Source organism: Pongo pygmaeus, chromosome 20 (genome assembly GCF_028885625.2).
Source record: "Pongo pygmaeus isolate AG05252 chromosome 20, NHGRI_mPonPyg2-v2.0_pri, whole genome shotgun sequence".
NCBI classification, from domain to species: domain Eukaryota; kingdom Metazoa; phylum Chordata; class Mammalia; order Primates; family Hominidae; genus Pongo; species Pongo pygmaeus.
In genome coordinates this window covers 23,913,696-23,926,917 of record NC_072393.2, presented here as the reverse complement: position 1 = coordinate 23,926,917, position 13,222 = coordinate 23,913,696, and the positions used below count along the sequence as shown (strand labels likewise).

Genomic DNA, 13,222 nt, shown 5'->3' with positions numbered 1-13,222 from the left:
TCAAGTAGGAGATGTGACTCTTCTTTTCTGTCTGGGTTCTACAAAAACAGGTGACTGTGACATATTATCAAACCCAGCAACTAGACGATGTGATTTTTCTTCCCTGCTTGAACCCTGGATATGCTGTGTATTGTGACATATGCCCAGGTCCAACATTAAGGTAGTGTGACTCTCCTGAATGGTCTCTGCCCACAGGAATATTATGATATATCTTTACATTTAACACCTTGGTTATGTGAATCTTTTTATCTCTACTCTTGAATTAGGAATTGTGACATATCACTGAACCTAGCACCTAGGTGATGTGACTTTGTTTTATTGCCTGGGTCCTGCATTTTTTAAGTATTGTGACATGTCCCTGGCCACAACATCTAAAGAATTGGGAGGTACCTGCTTGTACTCTGCCTACTGGGGGGGGCATTGTGCCATGTCTCTGGGCCCATCAACTGCTTCATTTGACCCTCCTCTCCTACGCATACTTTGTCAATAAGAGAGATTGTGACATATTTCTGGAACCAGAACCTTAGTGATGTGACTCTTCTCTCCTGCTGAAGCCATGCCCACAAAAGGGAAAGTGACTTATCCCTGGGCCAAGCACACAGGTGATGTAATTCTTCTGCCTGGTTTTTGTACCCAGGAGCCATTGTAATCCATCTCTGGGCCCATCATTTAAATGATGTGACTATCCTTTTCTTCCTGAGCCCTATTCACAGGGAAAATAGTGACACATCTGTGGGGTTCTCACCTAAATAATGTGGCTCTCTTGCCTGGGCTCACCTCTCAAGGTAATTGTGACATATTACTGGACCAGCCATCTAGGTGATGTGGCTCTGACAAAGGAGAAATTGTGATGTACCACTGTTCCACACCTAACAGATCTGACTCTCCTCTTTTGCATGGGCCCTGCATTTATTGTGTATTTTGACATATGGCTTGGTCCAACACCTAGGTGATGTGACTCTCTACTTCTTCCTGAGCCATGCCAAAAAAGAAGATTGTGACATATCATTGGATCCAGCACCTAGATGATGTAAATCTTTTCTTCTGCTGAGCCATGCATATTTTTGGTATTGTGACATGTCCCTGGACCCAACACCTACAGGATTGGATCAGAGGCTACTGAATAAGCCCTGCCCATAGATGGCCTTGTGACATATGTCTGCATCTATGGCCTGAGTGATGTGACTCTTTTTCTGCCTGCATCCTGCACAGAGAGAAGATTGTGACATATCGCTGGGCCCAGTTACCAGGTGATGTGTCTTTTCTGGCAAGTCTTTTCCCACAGGGAGCATTGTGAAATATCCCTGGGCTCAGCCACCAGATTATGTGACTCTTCTGCCTGTGCCCTGCTTCCAGGAAATATTGTGACATCCCTCATACAGCATCCAGGTGATGTGACTCTTCTGCTCATTTTCTACTTACAGGTGAGATTGTGACAAATATCTTGGCCCAACTCATAGGTGCTATGATGATACCTGGAATCAGCCAACAGGGGAGATAGTGTCTCTTGTAGTGTGGCTTAGGAAACAAGATCCTGGGCCTCCTTTTTTTATGAATGTCATAATGAATTACCAATCTTTAGTGTGTTCTATAAACTTTTGGGTGGCACAAAGAGAGTCTCCACAGGGCTTAACACACAGGTGAGATTGTTTCTGCAATGCACAAACTGCCAACTGTTATGACTGTCGACCTCACACATGGCAAAAGCCAACTGTTGAGGTCCTGAATCTTACAGGTGGATACGGTTCAAAGTTGGAATTGTTACTGTCATATATTAACATTTGGCTACAATTAAGGTGGTGACTCATTAATAAATCCAGTGCGTAGGCAGGTGAAGACTCTCCAATGTAGACCCTGCTGACTAGAGAGTGAGGACTCTCTAATTTGAACCCTGCCAACTATGCTTACACCTGAACTTAGGGTCACAGGTATGACCATGGGTCTATAAAAGCAGAAAGGTCTCAGAGCAGACTGTGACTTTTATGCACACTGTATAAAGCCCTCAGGTGGTGCAGAAAGTGTTCCAACAGAGCCCAGCACACAGGTGAGATTGTGCCACTCATATGCACACCCAGTCAACAGTAAAGATTGTTATTCTGTCTCGTGAAAACAGCCAATGATTGAGCTTCTGAATCTCAGACTCGAAGGCAGTCGAAAGTTGGAAAGTTGACTCTCATGCCTGGATCCCATTCACAGGTGGGATGGTGAGTCTCAGATTCAACACAAGTCTGAGGCTGTGACTTCACTAAGGAGATACAGGTCACAGGAGGATTAAGGGTCTCATGGACAGATTACTCTATCACTTAGATTGTGACTCCTTTACTTAGGTCCAACATACATGAGCTACTGAATTTTTTTTTTTTTTTTTTTTTTTTTTAGATGGAGCCTGACTCTTTTTTCCCAGGCTGGAGTGTAGTGGCATGATTTTGGCTCACTGCAACCTCCACCTCCTGGTTGCAAGCAATTCTCCTGCCTCAGCCTCCTGAGTAGAGTAGCTGGGATTACAGACACCTGGCACCACACCTGGCAAATTTTTGTATTTTTAGTAGAGACGGAGTTTCACCTCGTTGGCCATCTGAGGTCAAAATCTTGACCTCAGGTGATCTGTCTGCCTTGGCCTCCCAAAGTGCTGGGATTACAGGCATGAGCCACCGTGCCTGGCCTGCTATTGAATCTTACACCTAGAACCTAGACATATATGGAATTGTTAATCACATACCTGGATATTCCTGCAGATGTGATTGTGACATAGATTCTGCCCATCACCTGAGTGATTTAACTCTACTCCCTGGGCCCAGCCCACAGCTGAAATTATAAAATTTCACCAAAACCAACAATTAGGTGATGCAGCTGCATACTTCTGCCATAGAGTTGCCAAAAGGGAGCATTGTGATGTATTGCTTGGCCTTGCACCCAGGTGATATGAGTCTCTTCTGCCTTCATGCTGCCCATAGGCAGCACTGTCACATATCACTTGGCACCACATTCAGGTTATGTGACTCCCCTGCCTGTGCCCTGCCCATATGGGCCATTTTGACATGTTGCTGAGTCCAATACCCAGGTGATGTAACTCTCCTGCCTGGCCCTGCCTACAAGGTTTTTGTGACATATCTATGCACCAATCAACTTTGTGTTTTGATAATCCTCTTCTACCAATTCCTGCCCAAAAGAAGGATTTTGAAAATAATTGGGACCAGCACCTAGCTGACGTTACTCTACTCTTCTTTCAAGGTTTGATTTGCAGGGGATGTTGTGACATGTCGCTAGGCTAATAGACAAGTGATATTCTTCTGCCTTGGCTCTTCCAAAATAAAGCATTCTTACATAGTGCTGTGCCCAGGACCACAGTGACTGAGTCTCCTGCCTAGACTCTGCCCACAGAAAGATTGTAACATATCTCTAGACCCATCAACTATTTGATGTGAGTCTCTTCTTTTACCTTGTCTTTTCCCACAAAAGATATTGTGATATATCTCTGGGCCCAGCACCTAGGTGATGTGACTTCTTCTGCCTGGATCATGCCCATAGAAGGGAGAGTAACTTAATACCGGGCCTACTACAGACATGCTGAGATATTTCTGCCTGTTGCTTGCCCACAGGATCCATATGCCATATTTCTGGGCCCATCACCTAGATGATGGGACTCTCCTCTTCTTTCTGGGACCAGTACACAGTGGGAATTGTGATGCATCGTTTAGCTCAGCAGCTACATGATGTGAGTCTCTTCTCATGAGAACCTTCCCCACATGGGTAATTGCAACATATAATCTAGCCTAGTTTCTAGGTTACCTGACTCTTCTCTTATTCCTGAGCCTTACACAGAATTGGCAACATCTCTGGGCTTCTCATCTAGATGAGGTTACACTCCTCCCTTATCTCTCCCTTCAGGGAATATTTTGACACATAGCTAGACCCAACACCTGGGTAATAAGACTCTTCTATCTCTTGGGCTCTGTCCAAGAAGAAATTGGGATGTATTGCTAGGCTCAGTACCTAAGTTATGTGACTCTTCTCTCCTGCCTGGGCCCTGCATACATTGTGCATTTTGACATATCGTGGGCTCCAACACCTAGGAAATTGGCAATTTCTACCTGTGGCCTGCCCACAGGAGGCCTTGTGATGTATCTCTGCATCATGACCTAAGAGATATGACCCTTGTTTTTAGCCTCCACTTTGACCTCAGGGAAAATTGTGACATATCACTGGGCCCAGCAACAAGGTGATGAGTTTGTTTTGCCTGAACCTTGCCCACAGAAAACAGTGGAATATATCCCTTGGCCTAGCACTGAGGTGATGTTTGTTTTATCACTGGTCCGTGGCCTCAAAAATGATTGTGACATGACCCTTTCCCAGCACTCAGGTGATGTGACCATCCTACTCACTCTCTACTGACAAATGGGATTGTAACATACATCTTGGCCTGGCTGACAGATGCAATAATGACTCTCATAGCAGTCACCAGGAGAGATACTGTCTCTTGTAGCTAAGCTTAGAGAAATGGGTAAGATCCTGGGTCTCCTTTTGGTAGGAAGGTCATAGATTATTTCCACTCCCTCACATACTGTATAAAGCCCTCAGGTGATACAGAGAGTGTCTTCACAGGGCCCAGCACACAGGTGAAATTCTTTATCTTGTGTGCACACCCCACCAATGATTAGGATTATTGCATTCACGCAAGAACACAGTGTACTTGTGAGGTCTTGAACTTCATATATGGATGCAGTTTACAGTTGGAATTGTGACTGTCATGTGTAAACATCCAACCACAATTGAGATGGTGACTCATTTCTAAAACCATCTCTTAGGCAGTTGAGGAATCTCCTATCTGGATGAAGTCAATTAAAGAGATGTTGAGTCTCATACATGAGCTTAGGGCCACGGGTGACAATCATGGGTTCATACTAGCATGGAGGTCTCAGAGCAAATTCTGACTCTCATGCATAGCATATACAGCCCTTGAATGGTACAGAGAGTGTCCTTACAGCACCCAGCACACAGGTAATATTTTGACACTCTTATGCACAGGTAGCCAATAGCAAATATTGTCATCCTTTCACATGAGCACAGCCCACTGTTAAGGCTCTGAATCTCCCACCCAGAGGCAATGGGAAGTTGAATAATTAACCCTCACATGTGGATCTGATCCATAGGTTGGTTGGTTACTCCCAGACCAAGATTCCCCACAGCTGTGAGGCTGTGGCTTCAATAAGGGGACACAATCTTCAGGAGGGATTGGGTCTTTTGTGTACAAATCCAGCCCATTGTTGAAACTGTGACTCAGGTACTTAAACCAAACCTACAGAAGGTGTTGACTCTTATACCTGAAACTGAGACATGTGTAGGATTGTTAATTTCATTTCAGGATCTTCCTGCAGGTGTGATTCTGATGTATGCTTCTGCCCAGAATCTGAGTGATTTGACTTCCCAGCCTTGGTCCAGCCCCCAGTAGGGATTATGACGTATCACTTGGCCAAGCACTTAGCTGATGTGACCTGTTCTCCTGCCTTGGTTCTGCCCATAGAGGGCATTGTGATGCACTGTCAGGCCCTGCACCCAGGTTATGTGATTTCTGCCCGTGCCCTAACCACACTGGTTATTTTGACATATTGCACTGTCCAACACTCGAGTGATGTTACACTTCTTCCTGTGCCCTTCCTACAGTGGACATTATGAAATATCTCTGTGCCCATCGTCCATGTATGTTGACTCTCTTCTTCTGCATGGATTCTGCTCACAGGGGGATTGGGACATATCTGGGCTCAGCACTCTGCTGATGTGATGCTTCTCTCTTTTTTTTTTTTTTTTTTTGAGATGGAGTCTTTCTCCATCATCCAGGCTGGAGTGCAGTGGCACGATCTCAGCTCACTGCAATATCTGCCTCCTGGGTTCAAGCAATTCTTCTATCTCAGCCCCCTGAGCAGCTGGGACTACAGGCGCCTGCCACCACACTTGGTGTATTTTGTATTTTTAGTAGAGACGGGGCTTCACCTTGTTGGTCAGGCTGGTCTCAAACTCCTGATCTCAGGTGATTCACCCTCCTCAGCCTCCCAAAGTGCTGAGATTACAGGCATGAGCCACTGCGCCGGCCAACGCTTCTCTTTTTCCTATGTTCTGCTCACACAAAAGATAGTGGCACAGCACAAAGGTGATGTGAGTCTCTTGCCTGGCCCTTGCTCACAGAGGGCATTGTGAAATATCTCCGGGTCCATCAACTATTTGATGTGAGTCTCCTCTGTTACCTGGGTTTTGCCTATGGAAGACATTGTGACATATCACTGGGCCCAGCACCCAGGTGGTTTGATTTGCCTCTTCTGACTGGGCCATGCCAACAGATAAATAGTAACTTATCACAGGGTCCAGCACACAGGTGCTGTGGGTCTTCTGCCTGGCCCCTGCCGACAGGTGTCATTGATACATATCTTTGGTCCCAACATGTAGATGATGTGATTCTTTACTTTATTCTGGGACCTGTACACAGTGGGCATTGTGACATATCGCTAGGCCTAGCATTTATGTGATGTGACTCTCCTCTCATGCTTAGGCCCTGCCCACTGGGATGATTATGACATATATCTGGGTGCAGCCCCTAGGTTATATGACTCTCCTCTTTTCCATGATCCCTACTCATAACATGCATTGTGACCTATGTCAGATTTTCTCACCTAGGTTTTGTGACTTTCTTTTCTTTGCCCTTCCATCAGGGGGCATTGTGATATATTGCTAGGCCCATTATCTGGGTGATGTGACTCTCCTCACCTGCCTGTGCACCACCAAAAGGGGACATTGTGACAAATCTCTGAACCAATTTTCTACATAATGTGCCTCTTCTCTGTTGCAGGAGACATGCCCCAAAAAGGGATTGTGGCATATCTCTGAGCCCAGCACCCAAATGTTGTGACTCTCCTGCCCGGGCTGTGCCTAGAGAAAATATAATATGTCACTGGGCCCTACATGCAAGTGATCTGATTCTCCAGCCTGGGCCTTGCCCATAGGGGAGATTGAGACATATTGCAGGTGAAGAATTCAGGTGATTTTACTCTCATTTTTTAGCCTTTCCCACAGATAAGATTGTGAAATATAACGTGGTCCAGCACACAGATGAAATTTTTATTCTTGTATGCAATCCCAGACAACAGTTACTATTGTCACTATAACACATGGACAAAGACCAATGTTGAGGTCCTGAGTCTCATGAGTGAATGCAGTCAACAGCTGGAATTGTGACTGTCATACGTATATCTTGCCAGAAGTGGGGTGGTGACTCTTTTCTGGATTCAGCACACAGAAATGGTGATGACTTTCAAACATGGGCCCAACCAATAAGAGAGATGTTGACTCTGGTAGGTAGGCTTAGGGGTCTAGGTCTTTTACTTGTAGGAAGGTAACAGAAGATTATGACACTCAACACATATTGTATAAAGCTTTTGGGCAATACAGAGTGTCATTACAAGACTGAGCACACAGGTGAGATTGTGACTGTCCTATACACACCTAGCCAACTGTTTGAATTGCCACCCTCACACATAGGCCAAGCTTACTGGTGAGGTCCTGAACCTCACACATGAACCTATTCCACTGGTTGGATGGTGGCAAATTTCTGAACCCAATTCACTAGCACAATAAACCCAGCCAACAGAAGATATGTTGATGCTTGTACCTAGGCTTAGGGTAACAGGTGAGGTTTTGGGTTTTCTACTTGTATAAACGTCACAGAGGATTACTACACTCACTAATATTGTATAATGCCTGCAAGTTGTACAAAAAGTGTCATTACATAACTCAGCAAAATTTGAGATTGTGACTCTCAAATGCACACCCAGCAAAGAGTAAGAATTGTCCCCCACACATATGGACAGAACCTACTTGTGAAGTCCTGAATCTCACTTACAGATACAGTCCACAGTTGGAATTTGTAATATCATGTGTGGATCCAGCCACAGGTGGGAGGGTGACTCATAAAACCCAACTAAGAGGCACAGCAATGACTTTCATACCTGGACCCAGACAATAGGAGAGATGTTGACTCTCATACCTAAGCTTAGGGCAACAGGCAAGATCATGAATTTATACCAGCACTAATGTCTCACAGGGGATGGTGACTCTCACCCAAACAATGTAAAGCCCTCGGGTGGTACAGAGAGTGTCATAAAAGGACCCAGAACAAGCTGAGATTTTAATCCTCATATGCACTTCCAGCCCACAGTAAAAATTGTCATCCTCCTGCATGGGTACAGAAAACTGTTGAGCTTCTGAATCTCACACTCGGACGCAGTTGAAAGTTGGGATTATAATTATTTTACGTGGATTTTGTCTACAGGTGGATGATGACTCTAAGACCAGGATTCAACACACCTAGAAGGCTTTGACTCTGATACCAGTCACAGAAGGCTCTGTGACTCTTCTACTTTCTCTAGGTCATGCAAATGGAGGCGGATTGTGACATATAGAGCCAACATAACACACAGTCTGCAGGTGGAATTGGGACGGACTCTCATGCATGGATCCAGTTCATCATTGATATTGTGACTCATGTACTTGGATGCCACTCACAGGAGGTGTTGACACTTTTACCTGAAGCTGGGACATGTGTGGAATTGTGAATCTTAGCCCTAGATCTTCCCATAAGTATGATTGTGACATATACTTTTGCCTAGCACCTGAGTGATTTTACTTCCCTGCCTGGGCCCAGATCTCAGAAGAGATTGTGATGTGACTCTCTTGCTTGAGCCCTACCCACAGAGGGTATTGTGAAATTTCACTGGGCCTAGCACTTAGGTCATGTGACTCTTATCTTTAGCCTGGGCCCTGTCCACAAAGTCATTGTGAGATGTCACTGAGCCCACTACCTCTGTGATGTGACAGTACTGCCTGGGCCCTGCCCACAGTAGGTATTGTGAAATACTTCTGAACTCATTACCTAGGTGATGTAACACTCCTCTGTTGCCTGCATTCTGCACCCCCCAAAAATGAACTGTGACATACCACAGGCCCACTGGCCTCAGGGGAGATTGAAACATTGTACTGAGTCCAGGTTGCAGGTGATGTGACCCTCTATCTTAGGCTCTGCCCACAGGAGGTATTGTGATATATCTCTGTGGTCATAATTTAGGTGCTGTGACTCTTCTATTTTCTCTAGGTCATGCAAATGGAGGGGGATTGTGACATATCATAGAGCCAACACAAAAATAATGTAAAACTCCTGCCTGAGCCATGCCCATAGAAGGCATTGTGACATATCACCAGTCACAGCACTCAGGTGATGTAACTCTCTTTCCTGAGCCCTGCCTGCAAGGCATATTTTAACATATCTTTAGTCTAGAATTTAAAATATGTAACTCTCTTAGCTTGTTTCTTTTCCACAGGTGGGATTTTGACATATAACTACACCCAGCACATGGGTGAAGCATCTTGTATGCTCATCCTGCCAAAAGTTATGAGTGTCACCCTCACACATGGACAGAGACCTCTGGTTAGGTCTCTTGTACATGAACAAGAATCTTGTACATGGACACAGTCCACAGTTGGAATGTCATATGTAGATCCAGCCACAGGTGTGATGTTGACCTATTTATAAAGTTAGCTCACAGGCACATTGATTACTCTCATACCTGGATCCGGCCAATAAAAGATATGTTGACTATTATAGCTAGGCTTGAGGAAACTGGTAGGGTCCTTGGTCTCCTACCTGCATGAGACTCACAGAAGATTATTACAGTTAATGGAAATTACATGAAGCCCTCTGGCAGTACAAAGTTTTATCACAGGCCCAGCACACAGGTGAGATTGTGACTTTAATATACAAACAAAGCTAACAGTTAGTATTGTCACCTTCACATATAAACAGAGTCCACTGGTAAGGTTCTAAATCTCACACATCAAAAAAATTCACTGTTGGAATTGTGACTGTGATATGTGAGTCTGCCCATAGGTGGAACGCTGACTCATTTCTGGATTCAGCTTAGAAAAATGGTGATGACTGTTTCACCTGGACTCAGCCAAATGGAGAGATGTTGACTCTTTTAACTAGGTGTGATGGTTAATACTGAGTGTCAATTAGATTGGATTGAAGGATACAATGTATTAATCCTGGGTGTGTCTGTGAGGGTGTTGCCAAAGGAGATTAACAATTGAGTCAGTGGGCTGGAAAAGGCAGACCCACCCTTAATCTGGATGGGCACAATCTAATCAGCTGCCAGCATGGCTAGAATATAAGCAAGCAGAAAAATGTGAAAAGAGAGACTGGCCTAGTCTCCCAGCCTGCATCTTTCTCCTGTGCTGGATGCTTCCTGCCCTTGAATATCAGATTCCAAGTTCTTCATTTTTGGGACTCGGAGTGGCTCTCCTTCATTCTCAGCCTGCAGACGGTCTATTGTGGGATCTTGTGATTGTGTGAGTTAATACTTAATAAACTCCCCTTTATATATATATTTTATATATATATATACATATATTCCATTAATTATGTCCCTCTAGAGAACCCTGGCTAATACAGATTTTGGTACCAGGAGTGGTTCTAGAGGAACAGAATATTAAGGATGGAATTCTTTTTTGATTCTGGGGTTTCTGGAGTTGGCTTCTTAATATGATTAGACCCAAAAATGCTAAAGACTCTACTTCTAATAGTATGGAGAACACTGATAGCCCTTGGGATGAACTGTTTAAGAAGTTATGGAAAATAAATGCATTTGACACTCTTGATTTATCACTCAAGGGAGGCAAGGAGTTTAGTGACTCTATACATAATACCTTTGACCAGCTGGGCACAGTGGCTCACACCTATAATCCCAGCACTTTGGGAGGCTGAGGCGGGTGGATCACAAGGTCAGGAGTTCAAGACCAGCCTGGCCAAGATTGTGAAACCCCATCTCTACTAAAAATACAAAAATTAGCCGGGCGTGGTGGCGGGAGCCTGTAATCCCAGCTACTCCAGAGGCTGAGGCAGAGAATTGCTTGAACCCGGGAGGCAGAGGTTGCAGTGAACTGAGATCACAACACCACCCTCCAGCCTTGGTGACAGAGTGAGACTCTATCTCAAAACAAACAAAACAAAAACAAAAACAACCTTTGACCATAGTGGAGAACAAAGGAACATAATGAATCTGGTTGTCCTAAGTTCAGTGGATGGAGAGACGATAGAAAATAATGAACTCACGGATTCTATCTTTTGGCTTTAGAAGCAGATACTGAGCCTCAAATCTGCTAAGATCACCCTGAGTGAGTCTCATCTCCTGTAGAGAAAGAGCTGAAATTGTGGAAAAACAGACACAAACTCTTATTATGCTAGTGGCTGATCTGCAACAAAAGGTGTATGGACAACCTCACCAGGTGTCTACTATTAAAGTGAGGGCATTTATTGGAAAAGAATGGGACCCTGCCACTTGGAATGGGGATGTGTGGAAGGACCCTGATGAAGCCAGGGTGACTGAGTTTGCAAACTTCGATGAACCTTTTCTGTTAGAAGAAACAGCTTCCCCATCCCCAGTAGTGGCAACATCCCCTTTCTGATCCATGCTGCCTTTCCACCTTTGTCTGAAATAAACCTTGCACTGCCTGAGGCAACAGTGATGGCCTTCCCTGAGGCAGTTCCCAGGCAAAATAATGTTGATTCTTCTCAGGAGCCACCCTCAACACCCCTGTTTGCTTCTAGGCATATAAGTAAAGTCCCAGCAGACCTTCAGAGGTGAGGTTGAGAGTGTGCCCCATGAGGAGGCACACTACACTCAAAAAGAAGGCTTGAGTTTTCTAATTTATATAAATAGAAATTTGGAGAACAGGCTTGGGGATGAATGTTAAGGGTGTGGGATAATTGTGGAAGGAACATAGGGTTGAATCAGGCTGAATTTATTTATTAGGGCCCACTAAATAGGAACACTGCATTTAATGTTACAGGTTGGAGAGTTAAACAAGTTTCTAATAGTTTATTGGCTTGGTTAGCTGAAATGTGGATTAAAAGATGACCCACTGTGAGTGAGCTGGAAATGCCTGATGTCCCTTGGTTTAATGTAGAGGGGGGGATCAAAAGGCTAAGAGAGATTGTGATACTGGAGTGGATTAGTCACTTTAGACCTACTAATTCCAGCAGGGAAGGTCCAAAAGATATACCCTTGACCATTGCCTTGCAAAATAGATTTGTGAGGGCAGCACCTGAGTCTTTGAAGAGCCCTGTAATTGCTCTTCTCTGCATGTCAGATCCAACAGTGGGAACCGCAGTCACTCAGCTAAAAAATGTAAATACAATGGGAATAATTGGATCCCGAGGTGGCAGGGACCAAGTGGTGGCACTCAACCATCAAAGGCAAGGTGGGCACAGCTACTGTAATGGACAGCAGAGGCAAAACGGCAATCAGAATAGTCTGACTTGTGTAGAGTTCTGGCATTGGCTGATTCATCACGATGTTCCTAGAAGTAAAATTGATAGGAAACCTACTGCATTCCTACTTAATTTATACAAGCAGAAAACTTCTAGGTTGAATGGACAAAAGACTAATTTGAAATATAAAAACAGAGAATCATGGCCCCTCAGTCAATTTCCAGACTTGAGCCAGTTTACAGACCCAGAACCCCTTGAATAAAGGGGAGGCCGGATTCTCTTGAAGAGCGACCCCACTACACTACGGACAATTTATCCAGTGAATCTTTCTCCCATCTTTCCCCAAGTAGATCTCTGGCCTTTTACGGGAGTAACTGTGCACTGGGGAAAGGGAAATGATTAGATATTTTGGGGACTACTAAACACTGGCTCTGAGCTGACATTGATTCCTGGGGACCCAAAACATCACTGTGGTCCTCCAGTTAAAATAGGGGCTTGTGGAGGTCAGGTACTTAATAGAGATTTAGAGCAGGTCCAACTTAGAGTTGGTCCAGTGAGTCCCAAGACTCACTCTGTGGTCATTTCCCCAGTGCCTGAATGCACAGTTGGCATAGACATACTTAGCAGATGGCAGAATTCCCAAATTGGCTCACTGACTAGTAGGGTGAGGGCTATTATGGTGGGAAAAGCCAAATAGAAGCCATTAGAGCTGCCTCTACCTAGGAAAATAGTAAACCAAAATCAATATTGCATCCATGGAGGGATTGCAGAGATTAGTGCCACCATCACGGACTTAAAAGATGCAGAGGTGGTAATTCCCACCCCATCCCCGTTCAACTCTTTCATTTGGCCTGTACAGAAGACAGATGGATTTTGGAGAATGACAGTGGATTATTGCAAGCTTAACCAAGT

At 44.6% G+C, this 13,222-nt stretch overlaps 1 protein-coding gene and 1 long non-coding RNA gene across 2 annotated transcripts in view; both read left to right on the top strand.

Annotated features, from left to right (window-relative positions):
• LOC129020610 (zinc finger protein 728) overlaps positions 1–13,222 on the top strand; it is a 99,801-nt gene that overhangs the window by 40,600 nt on the left and 45,979 nt on the right. Inside the window, exon 12 of the mRNA XM_063658858.1 lies at positions 1,213–1,424. Within this exon, the coding sequence (XP_063514928.1) occupies positions 1,254–1,424 (171 nt within the window). The 5' untranslated portion in view covers positions 1,213–1,253. The remainder of the gene's footprint in view (positions 1–1,212; positions 1,425–13,222) is intronic.
• Positions 3,460–10,704, top strand: LOC129020628 (uncharacterized). Its single transcript, XR_008495868.2, has 3 exons — positions 3,460–3,715; positions 6,839–7,027; positions 8,318–10,704. It is a non-coding gene; the product is annotated as an uncharacterized LOC129020628 (long non-coding RNA).